This window comes from Hyperoodon ampullatus (genome assembly GCF_949752795.1).
Source record: "Hyperoodon ampullatus genome assembly, chromosome: 5".
NCBI lineage: Eukaryota > Metazoa > Chordata > Mammalia > Artiodactyla > Ziphiidae > Hyperoodon > Hyperoodon ampullatus.
In genome coordinates this window covers 17407635-17433089 of record NC_136918.1, presented here as the reverse complement: position 1 = coordinate 17433089, position 25455 = coordinate 17407635, and the positions used below count along the sequence as shown (strand labels likewise).

Below are 25455 nucleotides of genomic sequence, written 5' to 3'. Positions count from 1 at the left end.
GGAGACCCTTATTGTGGGCGCTTATGACAGATTTGCCCAAAAAGGATAAGGGAGGAGAAGCTGCTGGGACTTGGGGGCAAAAGGGAGCGATATTAATACATATATTTAAATGACAACTTTAGGGGGAATTTAAGCACACCGTTGAGGGAGGAGAAAGGACATTTTAAAAGCTCCACTTTGCTTCCTGTTTCTGTAGCAACAGTTATAAAGGCACGCTGCTGATTCACGTGAGCTCCGGTTATCTAGCTGCGGCTGCGGGGTGCCTCCAGGTCTCTCTCCAGAGTAATACCCCTGAGCTGCAAGCCAGAAAGACCAAGCCACTGGCTTCACTTTGGAGCAGAGAACTTTTCCTTACTCAGGTTTGGATACGATCTTCCATTTCTTGGGAAGATTTTCAGTCTCTGCCTGTGTCAGGAGAGCATTTAGGACCAGGACAGAAGAGCTCAGGTATTGTCAATTTCTATCTATTTCATTATATACATTTTCAGGTTCAAGTTTGTGGGAATCCACTATCCACGTGTTCTTTTAGACTTTTGATTCTCTTTTCAATCACTCTCAAGGGGGCATACCCGTAACTTCTATTTTTCTAGCTGGATGAGAGAACTAGCTTCATCCTATTATTCCTTTCTTTGCTTACCTAATGATAAGAAGGTGGAAATGCTGTCTCCAATCATACAACATTTATTTAAAATGTTTGTAACCAGATGGTTACAGTGACAAAATTTGTCATGTGATTAATCCTATAGTAAATTTTAATTGGGGCCATATTCTAATAATTCCATTATCTTTCTATCTATATGGAGATACAAGCAATTCAGCATTCATGTTATTTTAAATGTGGTTTATAGCTAAAGGATGGTTGCTGGTAGAATCTAAAAGAAACCATTCTATGAAGGTCACTTTTCTTAGAGAAGCATAATAAAGATGTTATTACAATCTTTGTATATTCTGAATTTCAGGCAAAAACGAGGTTTGGATCCTTGGGCTTGACCCACATGTGGGTAACAGATACCATTTTTCCAACAAGCTGAGCATATTTCTTCCCTGGTTATGCGCCCCCACCCCCATGGCAGACGTGAGGACGAGGAGCAGAAGGGACCAAGAAGAGAGGCAGAGGAATGTTCTAAGCAGAGCAAAAGCAGACAGCATAATGCCTGCGAGGGGTCAGCGTGGCCCACTGCGGCGCAGGTGCAAGGCTCAAGCCCTCTCAGCCGGTCAGTTACGATTACTTACGGTCATCATTTGGCAGTGACAGGTACAATGTGTCTTTTTTGTCAAGAACTTGAGGACGTGTTAGAAAGAGATTTATTCATCCTTTCAGTGGATTATTACAGCTCTTAAAAATGGTTTTGAAGGAGGTTTAATAAAATGAAAAATCAAACATATGTTCAATGATAAAAATGTGTTATGAAATTTCATTTGATCATATATATGCAGTAACATACGACCCAATATGTAAAAGCCTGGAAGGAGTACAGCAAAATGTTATTGATTATATCTGGGTGGTGGGAAGTATAAGTAATTTTATTTTCTTTTTTCTACTTCTTTACAGCGTCTAAATTTTCTGTTGCACAGGTATTAGTTTTATAATCAGTTTTTTAAAGTCTAAAAAACTAAAGCATAAACAGGAAACTAAGCTTTATGTACTTCAGTTGTCACAATATCTCCATTATGGTTTCCACTTTCCTTTTTTAATGAATCTCTAAGTAATAGGGATTGCTGCTTTTCATTAAGAAGTGAAAAGCTGTAAAGGAATTTCACAACAATAAGTATCCTGCTTGATCACAAGGGTCCATATGAGGCCAGCATACACTATGGCTTTGTAAAGAGTAAGCTTTACCATAAAAGTTGTGAATGAAATTGGCCCCTTACGACCTTTTAGGAAGGTCTCCCGGATTACCAGTTACTGTGTGTGGTCTACTGGAACTTTGCTCAAACCATATTTATAACTCCGAGGTATGATGTTTTTTCAGGATGAAGGTGAAAAGCATGGGAAGCACCAGCTTACTGGTCTCCTTCGCTGCAGTCTGTCTGGTGGTCTTCCCCGGGGGCAGGGCCTGTCCTCGCCGCTGTGCCTGTTACGTGTCTACAGAGGTGCACTGCACGTTTCGGTACCTGACCTCCATCCCACACAGCATCCCGCCCAACGTGGAACGTATCAATCTAGGGTGCGCAGGGGCCCTTGTCTTGCTTCCTTCTCAAGGAGGGATTGATTACACTGGTGACTTGTCCTCAAAACACTTGTGACTTTGGGAGATTAACCACAATTCTTTTAACAATATTTCTCTTCTGAAATGAGTACATGAGGATCTTAAGCTTGCTGGGGCAATAAAATGTTTTTTTCTGTTAAACTTTTACTAAGAGAAAGTTCTTCTAGAACCCGTAGTCACTCTTGGTAGGCTGAGAGGCCCATAGTCACTCATGGTAGGCTGAGAGTCCCATGATTATAGAAAAGCTTCATTCTGGCTACATTTTTGCTGGATAATAATATAGCTCTTGTTAAGAATTAGCATTATATCAGTAAGAGGTAACGGGACAACTGGAAGCGTCCTCTTATACATAAAAGATATATATATGAAAACTCAACTAGATCGTTTCTTAAGGCCCTTGGATTTTTTCTCCATAGAAACTGACTTATTTAAAAGGCTTTAAAAATGCGTAAATTAAATCTGCTAAAAGGCAACTGTATTTTAAAAGTCGATGAAAAGCTGTGTGTGTGAATGCACATACAAGCAGACTTAACATCATTTATTTGACATTAGTGGGCGCCTACTATGGGCCAAACACAATGATGGTACCAGGGATACAATGATGAACAAGATATATTATTCATTTCTAGAAACCATAGTTAAAGGGAGAAGACAGTTGTATAATTAGTACAATTTAATAAGAACTATAATAGAGCATACGAAGTGCCTTGGGAACAATCACTAATAATAATAGCTAACATTGTGTCCTGGTATTGAGCTAAGCACTCTTCATGTATGCATTCATTTAATCCTCATAACCCGTTTGAAGTAGGTTCTATTATTTGCATTTTATAGATAAGGAAACTGAGGCACAGAAAGGTTACTGATTTAACCCAGGGTCAGCCCTGCTCCCAGGTACCTGAGTTGATAATCGTACCCAAAACATTTGGCTTCAGAGCCCAGGTTTCTTAACCACTACTTCATAATGATGAATTACACCTGGGAGAACAAGGGGGCCATGTTATTAGAGAATGGGCTGGGTCTTAACAGTGTTCACAAATAGGGCTAGAGCCAAAGGCATTCCAACCTGCAGGAACAGCATATGTACAAAGGTTTGAAAATGAGAAGGCATGTGGCGTTTTCCAGGAATCTGAGTAAGATGATTGTAACTGAGACTGCAAGGGCTGGGTTGGAGGGGCTGACCTTCTGTGGCATCTGATGAATTTCAACAATATTTCAAGCATTGGATTATCTCCTTAGAGCACGAGAAATAAAAAGGGGGGCGGGGAGTGAAATTCAGTTCTATGTGTGTGTTTGTTGGGTTTTGCTTTGACATTTGAACTTTAGTTGACAGACTTAGCTTATGCCTAGAATGATGTTTTTATTTCAGGTACAACAGTTTGGTTAGATTGACAGAAACGGATTTTTCTGGCCTAAACAAGTTGGAGTTACTAATGCTACACAGCAATGGCATTCACACAATCCTTCCTAAGACCTTCTCAGATTTGCAGGCCTTGCAGGTGAGACTGATGTGGGGGAGGGGCAGGTTAATGAGGTGAGATGTGCCTCCAAAAGCTACCTGTTCCTAGAGAACCCCCAAATCAACACTCTGTAAATTAGATGTAGACATCCAGGGAAAATGTCAAATAACTGATTTCTTTTTAAATGCAACTGTATGTGGAAATTAGAATAATAAGAAAATTCTGATTTTCTCATACCTCAGGTTCATAGAAAGAAAAAAATTATCAATGCCCAAGGATTACTAAACCTTTAAAATTTAATCCTAAAAGGCCACTTCTAGTCATGTTCATCTGGGAATTGAATGTAGTTTCTAAAATTAATTGCTGTCTTTACATAGAAGTTAGCTTTCTATAGAGCAATATACTTTTAAGTTTCACTTTACTTACGCACTGCCTTACTCAAAAACTTTTTTACAGTTACGGGGACTTCCAAAAATGCATCGAATATTGTAAGAATTACCACTCCAGTAGGAAAGAAAGCAAAAGGTAGAAGAAATCTTAGGAACAAGAACAAAGGGAATGCAGGGAACTGCAGGCATAAAGATCAGTATGTCTGCTTTAAGTAGGACTTGAGGCTTTTGAGAAGCTAACTCAAGTTTTCAGTAAATTAAAAAATAAAACTACTGTTCAGGAAAAGTACAACCACATCTGATTTTAAATTAGAAAATAAAAATGTTTCCTGAAGCTCCTCATAGAAGAGATACAGTGCAATAAAATAAAGTCAGTTCTATCCTTAGAAAAGATAAAATGCCAGTGTGCAGTGTGAGCCTTTTCACATCACACTAAGCCTCTGTAAAACCATAGATTTAAGTCTAGATATGTGATTCTGTTGGTTTGGCTTAATCAGGCTTTATTTGGAATATATATCTTCAGAGGATTAGATGGAATACATTTCGTTCATGGAATTCACACATATTTGTTTTGTTGACCAGGTTTTCCAGAGATATTGATGAACACTGAGTTTGATAATATTTGGGGCAAAGCTGTTCCATGTTGTCAATTTCAATTTTCTTTGCTTATTAGGAAACTTGGCATTCCAGAAAAACATTCTCAACAGAGATGACAGATTAGGTCAAATTAGGAAAATATGATGATAAATCATTGTTTTAGCTAGCATTTCTTTTTCTTTTCTTTCTGGGAGAAGGAGCGTGCTCAGGTGGTAACTGGAGAAGGAATTGGAGAATACCCACACACTATTGAAATATTGAAAAACTTTTAATTTCAATTCAAAATCAATTAAAAATCATATTACTCACAATAGCTAAAAAATAAAAAACACCCAAATGTCCATTGACTCATAAATGGATAAACAAAATATATTACATGTATACAGTGGAATACAACTCAGTAATAAGAAGGCATGAAGGACTGATACGTGCTACAACAGGGGTGGGTCTTGGAAATATTATGCTAATTGGAAAAAGCCAGACACAAAAGACCACGTATTATATCATCCATTATTTAAAATGTTGACAATAGGCAAATCCACAGAAACAAAGTAAATTAGTGGTTTTCTAGGGCTAGGAGGAGGCAGGGAATGACTGCTAATGGGTATCAGTTTTTATTTTGGGGTGATGAAAATGTACTAAAATTAGATAGTGGAGATGGTTGCACAACCTTGTGAATATACTAAAAGCCACTGAATTGTACGGTTTAAAAAGGTGGATTTGGGGGACTTCTCTGGTGGTCCAGTGGTTAAGACTTCACCTTGCAATGCAGGGGGTGTTGCGGGTTTGATCCTTGGTCAGGGAGCTAAGAGCCCACATGCCTTGTGGCCAAAAAACCAAGACAAAAAAACAGAAGCAACATTGTAACAAATTCAATAAAGACTTTAAAAATGGTCCACATCAAAAAGAAATCTTTTAAAAAAATAAATAGAAAGGTGGATTTTTATGGCATGTGAATTATATCTCAGTAAAACCATTTTATTTATTTATTTTTAAATTTATTTATTTTTGGCTGCGTTGGGTCTTTGTAGTGGTGCTCAGGCTTCTCATTGCGGTGGCTTCTCTTACTGCAGAGCATGGGCTCTAGGTGCATGGGCTTCAGTAGTTGTGGCTCACGGGCTCTAGAGCACAGGTTCAGTAGTTGTGGCGCACGGGCTTAGTTGCTCCGTAGCATATGGGATCTTCCCGGACCAGGAATTGAACCTATGTCTGCTGCATTGGCAGGTGGATTCTTAACCACTGCGCCACCAGGGAAGTCCAAAGCCATTTTAAATGTGAAAGATAAAATCATATTTCTTATGAAAAATTCAGGTTCAAGAAATCTTAAGTTTACTTGAAATGTCAAGATACTTTTATATATGGTTGAAAATTTCCATAATACGTTTTTTAAAAACTATACCATATACAAAAATAGAATAATATAATGATCCCCAATGCAGCATCACCCAGCTTCAGTAGTTATCAACACATAACAGATCTTGTTTCACCTGTATCTCCACCCACTATTTTTCTACTTCATTGCATTGTTTTGAAACAGATCTGAGATATCATGTTTCATCTATAAGTACTTCAATATATATGTCAAAGTTATGGAATCTTTTAAAATGAACCATAATATCAGTATTATACCTTAAAATTATAGCAGTAATTCCTCAATATCATAAACTGTTCATGAATATTCTAATTTCCCTGATGTTCTCATACTTGATTTGCAACTGGTTTGTTTGAATTAGGATCCAAACAAGGTACACACACTGCATTGGATTAATCTCAACGTATGTTTTATTATGGATATGATTTTCCTTTTTGTGATAATTCCTTTGACAAAATAAGTGTGTTCTTTTTACTCTTAGGTCTTAAAAATGAGCTATAACAAAGTTCGAAAACTTCAGAAGGACACTTTCTATGGTCTCAGGAGCTTGACACGGTTGCATATGGACCACAACAATATCGAGTTTATAAACCCAGAGGTTTTTTATGGACTCACCTCTCTCCGACTGGTGCACTTGGAAGGGAACCAGCTCACTAAGCTTCACCCAGATACATTTGTCTCCTTGTGCTACCTCCGGATATTTAAAACATCTTTCATTAAGTACCTATACTTGTCTGATAACTTTCTGAGCTCCATCCCTCAAGAGATGGTCACCTATATGCCTGATCTGGAAAGCCTTTATCTTCATGGGAATCCCTGGACCTGTGATTGTCATTTGAAATGGTTGTCTGACTGGATACGGGAGAAGCCAGGTACGTGGACTGTTTCTTTCTTTGTCCTAATTCAATAGAAGAAATCTGCCTGGAGGTGTTTCACCAGTAAGTAGGGAGTGCCAAGGTAATTTAGCTGGAAAGAAAATGAAAGCTTAATAATTCAATGAGAATGAACTCTCTTAATTCATTAATGAATAATCTTTCATCAATTCCGGTCAACTATCCAATCATCACTCCTGGCTTTTAGCAAGATTGGGAAATAAGAATGTATTGTGTGTTACTCTTCCCTACTTACCACAAGGCATAAAAGCCCTTCCCTCTTCTTATCTTCCCTTCAGTCATTCGATCAATACGTATGTTTTGGAGTTCTATTCAAGGCCCTGTGCCCAGTGATGCAACTACCAAGAGCACTGTCTCTGCTCTAACTACACTTCTGGTGTGATACAGATAAGCGGACAATCAGAGTGTAAAACATGCTTTGATGGGGAAAGTAGAATTTACCAAGAAGTGGGCAAGATCCATTCAATCACTGAGTAGTTATTGTAAACTTATTATGTACAAGAGGCCAGAGAGAACATAGGGATCCAAAAGTGAACAGAACTGATTAAGGTCCCTGCCTTCATGGAGCTTACATTCTTGTTGGGGAAAATGGACAAACAACTAATTGCACTATTGTTAAAATCTGATGAATCATTTCAGTTAATCAAGTCCTTAGGTAATGACTGAAAGGAGTCCCATTGATTTTGGCATCAAAGGGGTGGTTGGTTACTTTGGAAAGATCGATGAGAGCTGGATTGCTGTGCAGGGGGGAGTGGGAGTCAGGGCCACAGTTGACTCTGGAGAGGTTTGGCTTGAGGCGAGGGAGGAATGGTGGCCGCTAGATAGAAATGTGCCATCACTCAGGACTCTGAGCATCAGAGAGACCTGAGCATGCTTAAGGTGAGACGAGATTGTTGAGCAGGAGAAGGTAGCAACATTGCAGAAGGAGCAGATCATCAATGGAGCAAGTCCCCTGAGATGACTGGAGGGCAAAAGTCCCAGCCATAGGGGAGGGATTTTCCTTAGGAGGTAGGAGAAGGACTAGATTGGCACAGAGGCAAGTTCCTGGGTCTAGTGGAGGAGAGTAAGAAAGTTCTTATCTGATGGCTTTTCCTTCTTTGTGACGTTGTAGGAGAGGTGGCTGAGGAGGGTGCTAGGAAGGGGTCAAGGTCGGAAGCTTGAGAAAAGTGGGAAAATTTGAAGTTGCTGTGGTGAAATATATGTATTGTGGTGTGTGTGTATATATATATAGTGTGTATATATATATAGATACACAATCGTATGTATATATGTATGTATATATATGTAGTCAGTCAATATAATTAGTCAAAAAGTGAACTACTTTAGGCCAATAGGCACCACCTTTGCTCTTCTAGAGTTTGCAGTCTTGTAGGTAAGTACGATGAACACATAAAAAGATAATAAGGCTATGGATGAAAAACATCAAAATGCTTATATTGAAGATTTAGTTCTATAGGAGCCAGAGTCAGTAAGTTACTTCTGCCTTGACTAAAATGGAGGAAAATTGTGCTGGGGCACAAAAGGTATACCGAAAGGACAGGAAGGAATAATAGGGAGTGAGCAGAAAGGTAACATATACTCATTTTGTGTTTGACATTGTGCTCGATGCTTTCTATTTAATCCTCACAATAATCCTCAATTTACAAATGAAGAAACTGAGGCTTAGAAAAACTGGGTATCTTGAGCTAGTCATTTAGACTCTTTTATGCATCAGTTTTCTCACCTGTGACATATGGATAATAATAATTGGAAAAAATAATTAAAATAATACATATAAAGTGCTTAGCACAACATATGATGCAAAGTAAGCACTCAACAAACGTGAAGTATTACATGATTTTCATTGCCACCCAGCTCACACAGCTAGAAAGTAGAAACTGAAAAGTCCAGACCTTTTTCTATAACGTATTTGGGATGGAGAAACTGCTTTGTACATAAAAACAGATAGGATAAGTCTCATGAAGAGGGCAGTGAACAGCCCAATTTGCCTGGCATGGAGTCAGTAGAGACTGGCAAGGTATTTTGGTCTTTTTTAATTGAAGTAGAGTTGATTTGTTGTGTTAGTTTCTGGTGTACAGCAAAGTGATTCAGTTATATATATATATATGTATATATATATGTACACACACACACACGTGTGTGTATATATATATCCTTTTTCATATTCTTTTCTATTAGAGTTTATTACAAGATATTGAATATTGTTCCTTGTGCTATACGGTAGGACATTGTTGATAATTTTATATGTAGTATTGTATCTGTTAATCCCAAACGCCTAATTTATATACCCCCTTTCCTCTTTGGTAACCATATGTTTGTTTTCTAAGTCTGTGGGTCTGCTTCTGTTTTGTAAATAAGTTCATTTGTGTTATATTTTAGATTATCCACATATAAATGATATCATATGGTATTTGTCTTTCTCTGAGTTACTTTGCTTAGTATAATCTCTAGGTCCATCCATGTTGTTGCAAATGGCATTATTTCATTCTTTCTTATGGCTGAATAATATTCCATTGTGTATATATATTTACCACATCTTCTTTATCCATTCATCTGTCAACGGACATGTCTTGGCTATTGTAAAAAGTGCTGCTATGAACACTGGGGTTCACGTACCTTTTTGTTGTCTTTTTTTTTTTTTTTTTGCGGTACGTGGGCCTCTCACTGTTGTGGCCTCTCCCGTTGTGGAGCTCAGGCTCCAGATGTGCAGGCTCAGAGGCCATGGCTCACAGGCCCAACTACTCTGCGGCATGTGGGATCTTCCCAGACCGGGGCACGAACCCGTGTCCCCTGCATTGGCAGGCGGACTCTCAACCACTGCGCCACCAGGGAAGCCCCACGTACCTTTTTGAATTAGAGTTTTCTCCAGATATATGCCCAGGAGTGGGATTGCTGGATCATATGGTAACTGTTTTAAGTTTTTTTAAGGAATCTCCAGTATGTTTTCCATACTGGCTGCACCAATTACAACAGTGTAGGAGGGTTCCCTTTTCTCTTCACCCTCTCTAGCATTTATTATTTATAGACTGTTTTGAACCCAACTGTGGGGAGTGCTGTATGCCAGACTAAATTTTTTTATTTTATCCTATCGACAAAAGGGAGATTTTACAGTGGAAGATTTGAATGCAGTGTTTCCCAATGAAATGCTTTTTAGGGATGGCCAATCTGTGAGCAGTGGAGAGGATGGACCTGGGGAAGGGGGGTGAAATGGGAACCCAACTAGGAAGTGCTCATGGTGTTTCATGTCTGGGGAATGAGAAATTGAATTATGAGGTGACCACACCTGAAAGTAGCTTCACAGACACCTAACAGGCAGTAGGGACTGAGCGGGGTTTTCCCAATAGTTTCTAATGTTATGGAGAGATAAAGGAGAATGAGGAATGAGAAAGAACTTTCATGCGGTTGCTAGCTGGACTACAGGGAGAGGATGGTGAGCAAATGGGGAAACTCATCTGAGAAAGGTAGAAGTGAAAGAAGAAATAAGATTTTGCCCATAGGGAGAAGTGATTCTGTGCTCAGTTCCTACAAAGTGTTAAACCTACTTGCCATTTTGCTAGTTACATGCTCTGATAATAAAATCAGGCTAATATATATGGTTAGCAGCTAACATTTCATCAGGTAGAGTATGCCACTGACTGTTAGATATCCAGTTATTTTACATACTAAAGAATTTTTTAAATGACCTAATAGAGCCCGGGAATTGCCAAACTACAGACCACAGGCCAATTCCAGCCCTGTACAAGCTTTCATCAGTAGAGTTTTATTGGAACACAGTCATGCCCAGTTCTTTACATATCATCTATGGCTGCTTTGGTGCCATGGTGGCATAGTCGAGCCATTTTGCCAGAGACCTCTGGTCCACAAAACATAAAACCTTCACTGTCTGGCCCTTTACATAAAAAGTTTGCTACCCTGGCCTAGGGAACAAAGCCCAAGCTCGTTGGCCCATCATGCCAGGTCTTCCCAGCACGCTCCTTGCTGGCTCTCAGCCTCTTCTCCTTCTTTTCCAGCTCTCATCCCAGACACACCGCACAGTTTTACCACCTCATACCTGCTCCTTCCCTGTATGGAGCACTTTTCTGCCTGAAGGGCTCCCAGCCACAAGCTGCTCAGCACTCATCCCTACTAGGAAGGTGTGTTGCCTTTCCTATGTCTAATTTACCTGTCTCTATCCCCTAGAAAGTGCCTAGAACATAGTATTCAGTTTTTGTTAAGATTTTATCAATTAAATAGCCATTTGGATGGTGAATACAAATGAGTCCACCAGCCACCTATGGTCTTTTTTTAAATTGGGGTATAGTTGTTTTACAATGTTGTGTTAGTTTCAAGTGTAGAGCAAAGTGATTCAGTTATATGTATACATATACCTATTCTTTTTCAAATTATTTTCCCATTTAGGTTATTACAGAATATTCAGCATAGTTCCCTGTGCTACACAGTAGGTCCTTGTTGGTTATGTAGTTTATATACAGTATATGTATATGTCAATCCCAAACTCCCAATTTATCTCTCCACCCCACCTTTCAGCTTTGGTAACCATAAGTTTGTTTTCTATGTATGTGAGTCTGTTTCTGTTTTGTAAATAAGTTCATTTGTATCATTTTTTTAGATTCTGCATATAAATGAGAACATATTTGTCTTTCTCTGTCTGACTTACTTCACTTAGTATTATACTCTCCATGTACATCCATCTTGCTGCAAATGGCATTATTTCATTCTTTTCAATGGCTGAGTATTATTCCATTGTATATATGTACCACATATTCTTTATCCATTCATCTATCAATGGATATTTAGGTTGCTTCCATGTCTTGCCTATTGTAATGAACATTGGGGTGCATGTATCCTTACTAACCATAGTTTTCTCTGGATATATGCCTGGGAGTGGGATTGCTGGATCATATGGTAGCTCTATTTTTAGTTTTTTAAGGAACCTCCATACTGTTTTCCATAGTGACTGTACCAATTTATATTCCCACCAACAACGTAGGAGTGTTCCCTTTTCTTCACACCCTCTCCAACATTTATTCATTCATTCATTCATTTAATTTTTTGCGGTACACGGGCCTCTCACTGTTGTGGCCTCTCCCGTTGTGGAGCACAGGCTCTGGATGCGCAGGCTCACCGGCCATGGCTCACGGGCCCAGCCGCTCAGCGGCATGTGGGATCTTCCTGGACCAGGGCACAAACCCGTGTCCCCTGCATTGTCAGGCAGACTCTCAACCACTGTGCCACCAGGGAAGCTACAGGCATTTATTGTTTGTAGACTTTTTGATGATGCCCATTCTGACTGGTGTGAGGTGATATCTCATTGTAGTTTTGATTTGCATTTCTCTAATAATTAGCAACATTGAGCATCTTTTCATGTGCCTCTTGGCCATCTATATGTCTTCTTTGGGGAAATATCTATTTAGGTCTTCAGCCCATTTTTTGTTTTATTGGGTTTGTTTTTTTTGTTATTGAGCTACATGAGCTGTTTGTTAATTTTGTAAAGATTAACCCCTTATCAGTCTCATCATTTGCAAATATTTTCTCTCATTCTGTGGGTTGTCTTTTTGTTTATGGTTTCCTTTGCTGTGCAAAAGCTTTTGAGTTAATTAGGTCCCATTTGTTTATTTTTGTTTTTATTTTCATTACTCTAGGAGATGGATCCAAAAAGATATTGCTGCGATTTATGTCAAAGAGTGTTCTGCCTATGTTTTCCTCTATTGAGTTTTATAGTACCTACTCTTATGTTTAGGTCTTTAATCCACTTTATTTTTGTGTATGGTGTTAGAGAGTGTTCTAATTTCATTATTTTACATGTAGCTGTCCAGGTTTTCCAGAACCATTTTTTTGAAGAGACTGTCTTTTCTCCATTGTATAGTCTTGCCTCCTTTGTCATAGATTAATTGACCACAGGTGCATGGGTTTATTTCTGGGCTTTCTATCCTGTTCCATTGATGTATATTTTTATGTTCTGTGCCAGTACCATACTGTTTTGATGACTGTGGCTTTGCAGTATAGTCTGAAGTCAGGGATCCTGATTCCTCCAGCTCTGTTTTTCTTCCTCAAGATTGCTTTGGCTATTTGGAGTCTTTTGTGTCTCCATACAAACTTTAAACTTTTTTTGTTCTAGTTCTGTGAAAAATGCCATTGGTAATTTAATAGGGATTGTAATTTAATGTGGATTGCATTGAATCCATAGATTGGCTTGGGTAGTATAGTCATTTTGACAATAGAGTAAGTCTCCTACATACGAACCTTCAAGTTGTGAACTTTCAAAGATTTGAACGTGCGTTGAAGGCCTGATGGAATTGGAGGACCAGAGAAAGGATGAAGAGAGACAAGAGAAAGAAGAAGTAACTGAAGAACCAAAGAGATTCACAGTGCAGGAGATGGCAAGGGGGTTTTATTTATTTGAGGAGGCACTGTTAGTTTTTGAGGCACAGGATCTGAATGTAGAATGGTACATGAATGTTGCAGCAGCCATTCAGGATGCAATCCAGTGCTACCATTATCATCTATGATGAGAAAACAAGAGCTACTACCCAGACATCACTGGATCATGTTTTTCAATAGGGTAGATAGAATTGAATCCAGCAAGGAACAAGAACCTGTGCTATCAATGTCAAGCATGAGTGCAATTGCAGCTTGCCCTCTATACTATTGCTGACGATCCTTCAGCTCTACCATCTCCCACCTCCTCTTCCTCCTCCAGTCAGTAATTCTTCTTGCCTGTTCACTCAATGCCAGCCCCTGTATGCCAGCTGTTGTATTATACTATTGTGCTTTTCAAGGTACTGCACTGTAAGATTAAAAGTGTTTTATTTTTTGTTTGTTTGTTTTTTATGTGTTATTTGGGTGAAAAGTATTATAAACCTATTACAGTACAGTACTATAAAGCTGATTGTGTCAGTTGGGTATCTAGGCTAACTTCGTTGGACTTATGAACTGGATTTATGAACACGCTCTTGGAATGGAACTCATTCATATGTAGGGGACCTACTGTATTGATTCTTCCAATCCAAGAACATGGTATATTTTCCCATCTGTTTGTGCCATCTTCCATTTCTTTCATGAGCATCTTATAGTTCTTGGAGTACAGTTCTTTTGCCTCCTTAGGTAGGTTTATCCCTAGGTATTTTATTCTTCTTGATGTGATGGTAAATTGAATTGTTTCTTTAATTTTTCTTTCTGATTTTTCATTGTTAGTGTATAGAAGTGCAACAGATTTCTGAGTATTAATTTTGTATCCTGCAACTTTACTGAATTCATTGATGAGCTCTAGTGTTTTCTGGTAGCACCTTTAGGATTTTCTATGTATAGTATCAAGCCATCAGCAAACAGTGACAGTTTTAACTTTTCCAATTTGGATTCCTTTTATTTATTTTTCTTCTCTGATTGACGTGGCTAGGACTTCCAAAACTATGTAGAGTAAAAGTGGCGAGAGTGGACATCCTTGTCTTGTTCCTGATCTTAGAGAAAATGCTTTCAGCTTTTCACCATTGAGTATGATGTTGGCTGTAGGTTTGTCATATATGGCCTTTATTATGTTGAGGAAAGTTCCCTCTATGCCCACTTTCTAAAAAGTTTTCACCATAAATCGGTGTTCAATTTTGTCAAAAGCTTTTTCTGAATCTATTGAGATGATCATATGGTTTTTATTCTTCAATTTTGTTAATGTGATGTATCACACTGATTGATTTGCAGATATTGAAACAATCCTTGCATCCCTGGGATGCATCCCTGGGATACATCCCACTTGATCATGGTGTATGATCCTTTTAATGTATTGTAGGATTTGGTTTGCTAGTATTTTGTTGAGGATTTTTGCATCTATGTTCATCAGTGATATGGGTCTGTAATTTTCTTTCCTTTTTTTGTGGTATCTTGTATGATTCAGGGTGATGGGGGCCTCATAGAATGAGTTTGGGAGTGTTCCTTCCTCTGCGAGTTTTTGGAAGAGTTTGAAAAGGATGGGCGTTAACTCTTCTCTAAATGTTTGATAGAATTTGCCTGTGAAGCCATCTGGTCCTGGACTTCCGTTTGTTGGGAGTTTTTAAATTACAGCTTCAATTTCATTACTTGTGATTGGTCTGTTCATATTTTCTATTTCTTCCTGGTTCAGTCTTGGGAGATTGTATCCTTCTAAGAATTTGTCCATTTCTTCTAGGTTGTCCATTTTATTGGCATAGAGTTGCTTGTATTGATAGTAGTCTGTTAGGAGCCTTGCATTTCTGGGGTGTCCATTGTAATTTCTCACTTTTCATTTCTAATTTTATTGATTTGAGTCCTCTCCCTTTTTTTCTTGATGAGTCTGGCTAAAGGTTTATCACTTTTGTCTATCTTTTCAAAGAACTGACTTTGTTCCATTGATCTTTTCTATTGTTTTCTTCATTTCAATTTCATTTATTTCTGCTCTGATCTTTTTTTTTAATTTATTTACTAGTGTTGCTTTTTTTGAATTATTGAATTTCATTTATTTTATACAGCAGGTTCTTACTAGTCATCCATTTTATACACATCAGTGAATACATGTCAATCCCAATCTCCCAATTCATCATACCACCACCCGCAACCCCCACCACTTCCCCCCTTGGTGTCCATACATTTGTTCTCTACATCTGTGTCTCAATTTCTGCCCTGCAAACTGGTTCATCTGTACCATTTTTCTAGGTTCCACATATATGTGTTAATGTACGATATTTGTTTTTCTCTTTCTGACTTACTTCACTCTGTATGACAGTCTCTAGATCCATCCATGTCTCTACAAATGACCCAATTTCATTGCTTTTACGGCTGAGTAATATTCCATTGTATATATGTACCACATCTTCTTTATGCATTTGTCTGTCGATGGGCATTTATGTTGCTTCCATGACCTGGCTATTGTAAATAGTGCTGCCATGAATATTGGGGTGCATGTGTCTTTTTGAATTATGGTTTTCTCTGGGTATATGCCCAGTAGTGGGATTGTTGGGTCATATGGTAGTTCTATTTGTAGATTTTTAAGGAACCTCCATACTGTTCTCCATAGTGGCTGTATCAATTTACATTCCCACCAACAGTGCAAGAGGGTTCCCTTTTCTCCACACCCTCTCCAGCATTTGTTGTTTGTAGATTTTCTGATGATGCCCATTTTAACTGGTGTCAGGTGATAGTCCAGCTGTGGCTAGGACTTCCAAAACTAAGTTGAATAGTAGTGGTGAGAGTGGACATCCTTGTCTTGTTCCTGATCTTAGAGGAAATGCTTTCAGTTTTTCACCATTGAGGATGATGTTTGCTGCGGATTTGTCATATATGGCCTTTATTATGTTGAGGTAGGACCCTCTATGCTCACTTTCTGGAGAGTTTTTTTTATCATAAATGGGTGTTGAATTTTGTCAGAAGCTTTTTCTGCATCTTTTGAGATGATCATATGGTTTTTATTCTTCAGTTTGTTAATATGGTGTATCACATTGATTGATTTGTGTATATTGAAGAATCCTTGCATCCCTGGGATGAATCCCACTTGATCATGCTGTATGATACTTTTAATGTGTTGTTGGATTCTGTTTGCTAGTATTTTGTTGAGGATTTTTGCATCTATATTCATCAGTGATTTTGGTCTGCAATTTTCTTTTTTTGTAGTATATTTGTCTGGTTTTGGTATCAGGGTGATGGTGGCCTCATAGAATGAGTTTGGGAGTGTTTCTTCCTCTGCAATATTTTGGAAGAGTCTGAGAAGGATGGGTGTTAGCTCTTCTCTAAATGTTTGATAGAATTCACCTGTGAAGCCATCTGGTCCTGAACTTTTGTTTGTTGGAAGATTTTAAATCACAGTTTCAATTTCATTACTTGTGATTGGCCTCTTCATATTTTCTATTTCTTCCTGGTTCAGTCTTGGAAGGTTATACCCGTCTAAGAATTTGTCCATTTCTTCCAGGTTGTCCATTTTATTGGCATAGAGTTGCTTGCAGTAGTCTCTTAGGACGCTTTGTATTTCTGCAGTGCCTGTTGTAACTTCTCCTCTTTCATTTCTAATTTTATTGATTTGAGTCCACTCCCTCTTTTTCTTGATGAGTCTGGCTAATGGTTTATCAATTTTGTTTATCGTCTCAAAGAACCAGCGTTTAATTTTATTGATCTTTGCTATTGTTTTCTTTGTTTCTATTTCATTTAATTCTGCTCTAATCTTTATGATTTCTTTCCTTCTGCTAACTTTGGCCTGTGTTTGTTCTTTCTCTAGTTCCTTTAGTTGTAAGGTTAGATTGTTTGTTTGAGATTTTTCTTGTTTCTTGAGGTAGGCTTGTATAGCTATACACTTCCCCCTTAGAACTGCTTTTGCTGCATCCCATAGGTTTTGGGTCATTGTGTCTCCACTGTCAATTGTTTCTAGGTATTTTTTTATTTCCTCTTTGATTTCTTCAGTGATCACTTCGTTATTAAGTAGTGTATTGTTTAGCCTCCATGTGTCTGTGTTTTTTACAGATCTTTTCCTGTAATGGATATCTAGTCTCATAGCATTGTGGTCGGAAAAGATACTTGATACAATTTCAGTTTTCTTAAATTTACCAAGGCTTGATTTGTGACCCAAGATATGATCTATCCTGGAGAATGTTCCATGAGCACTTGAGAAGAATGTGTATTCTGTTGCTTTTGGATGGAATGTCCTATAAATATCAATTAAGTCCATCTTGTTTAATGTATCATTTAAAGCTTGTGTTTCCTTATTTATTTTCATTTTGGATGATCTGTCCATTGGTGAAAGTGGGGTGTTGAAGTCCCCTACTGTGAGTGTGTTACTGTCGATTTCCCCTTTTATGGCTGTTAGTATTTGAGTGTGTTACTGTCGATTTCCCCTTTTATGGCTGTTAGTATTTGCCTTATGTATTGAGGTGCTCCTGTGTTGGGTGCATAAATATTTACAATTGTTATATCTTTTTCTTGGATCGATCCCTTGATCATTATGTAGTGTCTTTCTTTGTCTCTTCTAATAGTCTTTATTTTAAAGTCTATTTTGTCTGATATGAGAATTGCTACTCCGGCTTTCTTTTGATTTCCATTTGCATGGAATATCTTTTCCATCCCCTTACTTTCAATCTGTATGTGTCTCTCGGTCTGAGGTGGGTCTGTTGTAGACAGCATATATATGGATCTTGTTTTTGTATCCATTCAGCCAATCTGCGTCTTTTGGTGGGAGCATTTAGTCCATTTACATTTGAGGTAATTATTGATATATATGTTCCTATTCCCATTTTCTTAATTGTTTTGGGTTCGTTATTGTAGGTCTTTTCCTTCTGTTGTGTTTCTTGCCTAGAGAAGTTCCTTTAGCATTTGTTGTAAAGCTGGTTTGGTGGTGCTGAACTCTCTCAGCTTTGGTTGTCTGTAAAGGTTTTAATTTCTCCATCAAATCTGAATGAGATCCTTGCTGGGTAGAGTAATCTTGGTTGCAGGTTTTTCTCCTTCATCACTTTAAATATGTCCTGCCACTCCCTTCTGGCTTGTAAAGTTTCTGCTGAAAGGTCAGCTGTTAACCTGATGGGGATTCCCTTGTGTGTTATTTGTTGTTTTTCCCTTGCTGCTTTTAATATGTTTTCTTTGTGTTTAATTTTTGACAGTTTGATTAATATGTGTCTTGGCATATTTCTTCTTGGATTTATTCTGTATGGGACTCTCTGTGCCTCCTGGACTTGATTAACTATTTCCTTTCCCATATTAGGGAAGTTTTCAACTATAATCTCTTCAAATATTTTCTCAGTCCCTTTCTTTTTCTCTTCTTCTTCTGGAACCCCTATAATTTGAATGTTCGTGTGTTTAATGTTGTCCCAGAGGTCTCTGAGACTGTCCTCAGTTCTTTTCATTCTTTTTTCTTTATTCTGCTCTGCAGCAGTTATTTCCACTATTTTATCTTCCAGCTCACGTATCCGTTCTTCTGCCTCAGTTATTCTGCTCTTGATCCCATCTATTTTTAATTTCATTTATTGTGTTTCTAATCATTGCTTGATTCATCTTTAGTTCTTCTAGGTCCTTGTTAACTGTTTCTTGCATTTTGTCTATTCTATTTCCAAGATTTTGGATCATCTTTACTATCATTATTCTGAATTCTTTTTCAGGTAGACTGCCTATTTCCTCTTCATTTGTTAGGTCTGGTGGGTTTTTATCTTGCTCCTTCACCTGCTGTGTGTTTTTCTGTCTTCTCATTTTGCTTATGTTACTGTGTTTGGGGTCTCCTTTTTGCAGGCTGCAGGTTCGTAGTTCCCGTTGTTTTTGGTGTCTGTCCCCAGTGGCTAAGGTTGTTTCAGTGGGTTGTGTAAGCTTCCTTTTGGAGGGGACTGGTGTCTGTGTTCTGGTGGATGAGGCTCGATCTTGTCTTTCTGGTGGGCAGGTCCACGTCTGGTGGTGTGTTTTGGGGTGTCTGTGGCCTTATTATGTTTTTAGGCAGCCTCTCTGCTAATGGGTGGGGTTGTGTTCCTGTCTTGCTAGTTGCTTGGCATAGGGTGTCCTGCACTGTAGCTTGCTGGTCGTTGAGTGAAGCTGGGTGCTGGTGTTGAGATGGAGATCTCTGGGACATTTTCGGCATTTGATATTATGTGGAGCTGGGAGGTCTCTTGTGGACCAGTGTCCTGAAGTTGGCTCTCCCACCTCAGAGGCACAGCACTGCCTCCTGGCTGCAGCACCAAGAGCCTTTCATCCACCCGGCTTTTGGGGGGTCTGAGGTCTTCTGCCTGAGTTCAGTAGGTGTTCTCTAGGAGTTGTTCCACGTGTAGATGAATTTCTGGTGTATCTGTGGGGAGGAAGGTGATCTCCGCGTCTTACTCTTCCGCCATCTTCCCCCAGGCCCCCACCCAGAGCTGTATTTTTAAATGACCAGGTACGTGATATCTGAATAGCTGAAAGAGGAGGTTTCTATGATTCGCAAAGGCTTAGGGTGTTCCCAGAGCTATAAGATTTTTCAGGCTTCTGACTTCACCAAAATGTCAGTCCTTTAATGGGCTGCTCTGTTGCTTGGGCACAATGTTCCTCTCTCCCCATTAAACTTGATCCTCCTCCATTGAGTCTACCTCAGTTACCAAAGTCATACTGTGTCTTCCTTCACTCTTCTTCTTTTTTTTTTTTTTTTTTTTTTTTTGGTACCCGGGCCTCTCACTGTTGTGGCCTCTCCCGCTGCGGAGCACAGGCTCCAGACGCGCAGGCTCAGCAGACATGGCTCACGGGCCCAGCCGCTCCGTGGCATGTGGGATCTTCCTGGACCGGGGCACGAACCCATGTCCCCTGCATCGGCAGGCGGACTCTCAACCACTGTGCCACCAGGGAAGCCCCTTCACTCTTCTTCTTAATCACTCTCTCTGTTCAACCACATCCTCACCTCTTATTGATTGGTTCTACTGACTTCATTATCTTCTGCAACCATCTTGTTGTCTCCATTTCTACTGAGGCCAAGCTAGACCACACCAAGAAACCTTGTAATTCACTCATTGTTCTTTTTGGTAATGGACAGAAACTTGGGTTCTTAATGATATCCAAGGACTTATAAATGGTAATTTATCAAACAGGTTATCATTTAAAGGACAGTGAAGGTCTCTGAGTCTTAAAACATTAAAATGGGGAAACAGAACTAAATATATATCAGGTACTTTATAGGCATGGGAAATATAGCAGTGAACAAGACAGACAAAATCCTTGTGCCTATGGATATGATATTGTGGCAGGGTATATGGACAATTTGTTTTCAGAAATCAATCCAAAGACAACAAAAAAAAGGACGAAACACTAAAATTTCTAAATCGTTGTTTTAAATTCTAGCAAAAGCTACTTATTCAAAATGTTTAAATGTTAATTCATAAAGAAGCCACAACTGGCAATAATTCAATTGTCATTTTTTCTAGATATAATAAAATGCAAAAAAGACAGAAGTCCCTCCAGTCCTCAGCAATGTCCACGTTGCATGAACCCCAGGACCTCTAAAGGCAGGCCCTTAGTTATGGTCCCAGCTGCAGCTTTCCTGTGTGCCAAGCCAACCATTGACCCCTCCCTGAAATTGAAGAGCCTGACTATTCTGGAAGATAGTGTTTCTGTGTCCATCTCTCTCCAAGATTTCATGGCACCCTTCGGCTCCCTGACTTTGAATATGACAGACCAGTCTGGAAACGAAGCTAACATGATCTGCAGTATCCAAAAGCCCTCAACGACATCATCCACTGCATTCACTGCAGAAAATGACTACATCATGCTAAATGCATCATTTTCAACATATCTGGTGTGTAACATAGATTACAGCCACATTCAGCCAGTGTGGAAAGTGCTGGCTTTGTACAGTGACTCTCCTCTGATCCTAGAAAGGAGCCACTTGCTCACTGAAACACCACAACTCTGCTACAAATATAAACAGGTGGTACTGCAGCCTGAAGACATCTTTACCAACATCGAGGCTGATCTCAGAGCAGATCCCTCTTGGTTAATGCAAGACCAAATTTCCTTGCAGCTAAACAGAACTGCCACCACACTCAGTACACTGCAGATCCAGTACTCCAGCGATGCCCAAGTCACTTTACCAAGGGCAGAGGTGAAGCCAGAGAAACAAAAATGGACCATGATTTCCAGGGATAACAATACTAGGCAGGAACGCACTGTTTTGGTCGGTGGGACCTTTGACCTAGATTGCCCCAGCCAAGGAGACCCTCCCCCACAACTGGAGTGGCTTCTAGCTGATGGAAGTAAAGTGAGAGCCCCTTACGTTAGTGAGGATGGACGAATCCTGATAGACAAAAGTGGAAAACTGGAACTCCAGATGGCTGATAGTTTTGACACAGGCATATACCACTGCATAAGCACCAATTACGATGATGCAGATATTCTCACCTATAGGATTACCGTGGTAGAGCCCTACATAGAAGCTTATCAGGAAAATGGAGCTCGTCATATAGTTTCCATTGGTGAAACACTTGACCTTCCATGCCATTCTACGGGTATCCCAGATGCCTCTGTCAGCTGGGTTCTTCCAGGAAACACTGTGCTCCATCAGTCCTCAAGAGATAAGCAAATTCTTAACAATGGCACGTTAAGAATATTACAGGTGACTCAAAAAGACCAGGGTCATTATCGTTGTGTAGCAGCCAACCCATCAGGGATCGATTTTTTAATTAACAAAGTTTCAGTCAAAATAAAAGGGCAACAGCCAGTGGAACATAATGTAGAAACAGATGGATCTGGGTTTGATGAGCCCAATTCCATTGCTCAGCTTAAGGACCCACCAGCTGCACAACTCCCCACACCTGCTCCAGTGAGGGCTGAGGCTGGAAAACAAGTCTCAATCACAAGTAAGAATCCTAAGCATGGGGTGTTAATAGCCCAGCGGCGTGGAGATGCAACCAACCGACGTTTCAGAGAACACAGGAGGCAGTTCCCTCCCTCTGCCCAGAGAATTGACCCACAACACTGGGCAGCACTACTGGAGAAAGCTAAAAAGAATATGATGCCAGAGAAACGAGAAAATACCATAACAAAGCCACCTCCACCGGTCACCCAACTCCTGGAAATACCTGGTGAGGAAGTAGACTCATCAGGCATGCTCCCTCCAGATGAGGAATTTATGGTCCTGGCGACTAAAGCTCCCAGTGTTCTGGCAAGGACAGTGACTGCTGATTCCAGAAAATCATCTGATAGCCCTGTGACAAGTATAACTGCTGGCGCCCAAGTCTCCCCAATTGTGAGTCCACAGATACTACTGCCTGAAAAACCAAGAGGTTTCAAACCATCTACTACTATTAAAACTAAAGCCATGTCAAAGAATATGAACGCAAACACATCAAGCAAAATACAAGGCACAACCAACCGAAATTTATCTACTATCTCTCCTCTACTACCTGAAGCAAGTCAATTTCAGGATGCTGACGACATGGAGAGAAAAAGAGAGCATTTGCAAAGTGCACCCCCAGTAACAGCGGGGGCTACTACAATCAAAGATGTCCATATCAAAATTCTGGGCAGTGCTAACAGCAAAGCTGATGTATTATTAGGATCAGTAAATGCCACGAATAGTCATCAGACGTCTGTAATAGGAGTCAGCGAACCCTGGAGCCATCATTCCCATTCTCACGTTACTCAAAAACCTAACACCTCTAAGCTCCCTTCAGACCCATACACTGCTGCTCATTCTCAGTTACACATTCGTAGAAATAGTACAATTAACACTCCACTGTCCAAACACTTTGGAAGACAGAGGAAAATTTGGAGCAGGGGGCGAACTCCAATCTTCCGACAGCATGGATACAGCTTTGTGAGGCCAACACTCAGACGTTCTTCTGTAGAAAGAACCACTGCATTTTCAGCCACAGAGCACCATGTGGAATGCCCATCCTGTTCCCCCAGAGAAAGACTCACCACTGCTGCAGCAGCATTGCCTTTTCCAAGGTCTTCCCCCATCACCCTCCCCGAAGCGAAAATTGCCAGAGTCATAGCAGAAGAATCTACAACTCTAGTCCACAATCCATCATTACTATTGGAGACAAAACCAAATGTAGATGTTGAGAAAACAACACCGACAATAAAATATTTCAGTGCTGAAAGTACCCAAGTGACTCCAACTTGTGCAGTGATGACTCATGCAACAAATATTAGTTACCCAAGCGTGTCTAAAGCCAGTGAAGCTAAAAGAGATTCAGTGATTCTATCGCCACTTCCAGGTCCCACCATCAAGCCACCTATGCCTACTACTATAGCCATTACAAGATTTTCAAGAAGGAAAATTCCCTGGCATCATATCTTTGTAAATAACCATATCCAAAAAGAAAAGCTAAAGAATCAGCAAAAATTTGGTTCACAAAAAGGCACAGACTTGGTTCTCCCTAAAATATCTCCTGCTTTACCCACAGATAAAGTTTCCCCCTTCCATTTCACAACACTCTCAGCAAGTGTGATGCAAATTCCATCCGTAACATCAGCTACAACTCACCACAGTACCACTAAAACACACAGTCGTATAAGTCTCCGAACAGTGAAGGAGCTGCTCTTCCCACCTGTTTACCCTACACGTCCTAGTAGCTCAAGCAAAGAATCAAGTACAGATTTCATATCACCGAAAACAGCCATGCTGACAGCTACTCCTACTGCCCCTGCATCTGTCATTATCAACAAACCCCAAATAGCCAGACCCAGGGCACGAAAAGTACAAAGAATAAAGGAGCCTCAAAAGAATAGGAATGACCCAAATAACTCTCCCAGCCAGATTTCTGGCTTCATTACACCCACCACTGTGACGCTTCCTGTTCTAACCGCAGCTGAAACTTCAACCAAACCCAGTGTGTCTGCTCTCACTCATTCTCTTCTAGAAAACATAAAAGAAATTTCAAGCACAATTGGTCTTCGTCCGAGAACCTTTAGTCTGACAGATGTACTTGAAGAACCACCCCAGAAGAGTAGTCGGACTTTGAAGAGCACAGCTGCTTCTGAAACCACTTTGTCCAGCAAACTACACCAGAGTGCCGCCACTAGGAACACAATCCTTAGACACTCAAATGTGCCACCCTTCCTGAGCGCCAGTGCCACTCCAATGCCAATTCCCACCTCCCCTCCCTTGAGTAACCAAAGTGCAGTTGCTCACAATATGGCAACTCCCATTTTCAGGATGATGACAAGTACAGTGGTCAAGTCACATGAATCCTCAAAGCATAATGCTCATCCACAGCAATTAGCAGTAGCATCTCCCCAAACTCTCCCAAATGCCAAGTTCACAATTGGAATCACCCACTTTATCTACTCCAGTCTGCTACGTTCTACTTCTCTGCCAGCACTAATAACAGCTAAATCACAGAATTCTAAGTTGACTCCCTCTCCCTGGTCAGAAAACCACTTTTGGCACAAGTCACACCCAGAAATGGCTGAAAAGGTCAAAAAGCCAGTAGTGAGCATACTGCCCACTCCAGATCTGCCAGAGGACACCACTCAAGCTTCAAATTGGGATATACAGAAGAATGCAAAGAAAAGTAGCTTTGATAAGACACCAATTCAGAAAATAACAACTTCCAAATTCCTTCCCTCTGATTCTTTATCTAGGAATATATTTGAAAGGCCCAGAATAGTTGGAGGAAGAGCGGCAAGTTTTACTGTTCCAGCTAACTCAGATGCCTTTCTTCCTTGTGAAGCTGTTGGGAATCCCATGCCCACTATCCACTGGACCAGAGTCTCATCAGGTATTTGAAACTGTTTCTTTATGCTTCATCTTTTTTAGTTACAAAACAAGGAAAACATTGTGTTATGTTTTGGGTTTATGTATCCAAATAATCAACATCAACATCAGATTTCTCCAAGCCTCAAACAATTCATATCCTTATTTGATATATGCATGGCTTTTTGCTCATTAGAAGGTTTTAAAACATATGTTAAGACCATTTTTTTGAAATGCTTTGAAAGCAGATACAAAGAAATTGTGAATGGTCATTGTGTTGAAGCATCTGGCTTTTACATTAAAAATAGGGTTTAAAAAAAATCCAGAAATAACTTTAGTAATCTGAAGACCAGGTGTCTTAATTTTAAATATATTTTTTCCCAGTAGCATAACAAAAAGATAGCTTT

At 39.7% G+C, this 25455-nt stretch overlaps 1 protein-coding gene across 1 annotated transcript in view; it reads left to right on the top strand.

Annotated features, from left to right (window-relative positions):
• Positions 1–383: 383 nt before the first annotated feature.
• IGSF10 (immunoglobulin superfamily member 10) overlaps positions 384–25455 on the top strand; it is a gene marked incomplete at its 3' end in the record, with an annotated part of 38412 nt that continues 13340 nt past the window's right edge. Inside the window, exons 1-5 of the mRNA XM_079704555.1 lie at positions 384–447; positions 1974–2168; positions 3580–3709; positions 6510–6900; positions 20772–25073. Of these exons, the coding sequence (XP_079560681.1) occupies positions 1975–2168; positions 3580–3709; positions 6510–6900; positions 20772–25073 (5017 nt within the window). The 5' untranslated portion in view covers positions 384–447; position 1974. The remainder of the gene's footprint in view (positions 448–1973; positions 2169–3579; positions 3710–6509; positions 6901–20771; positions 25074–25455) is intronic.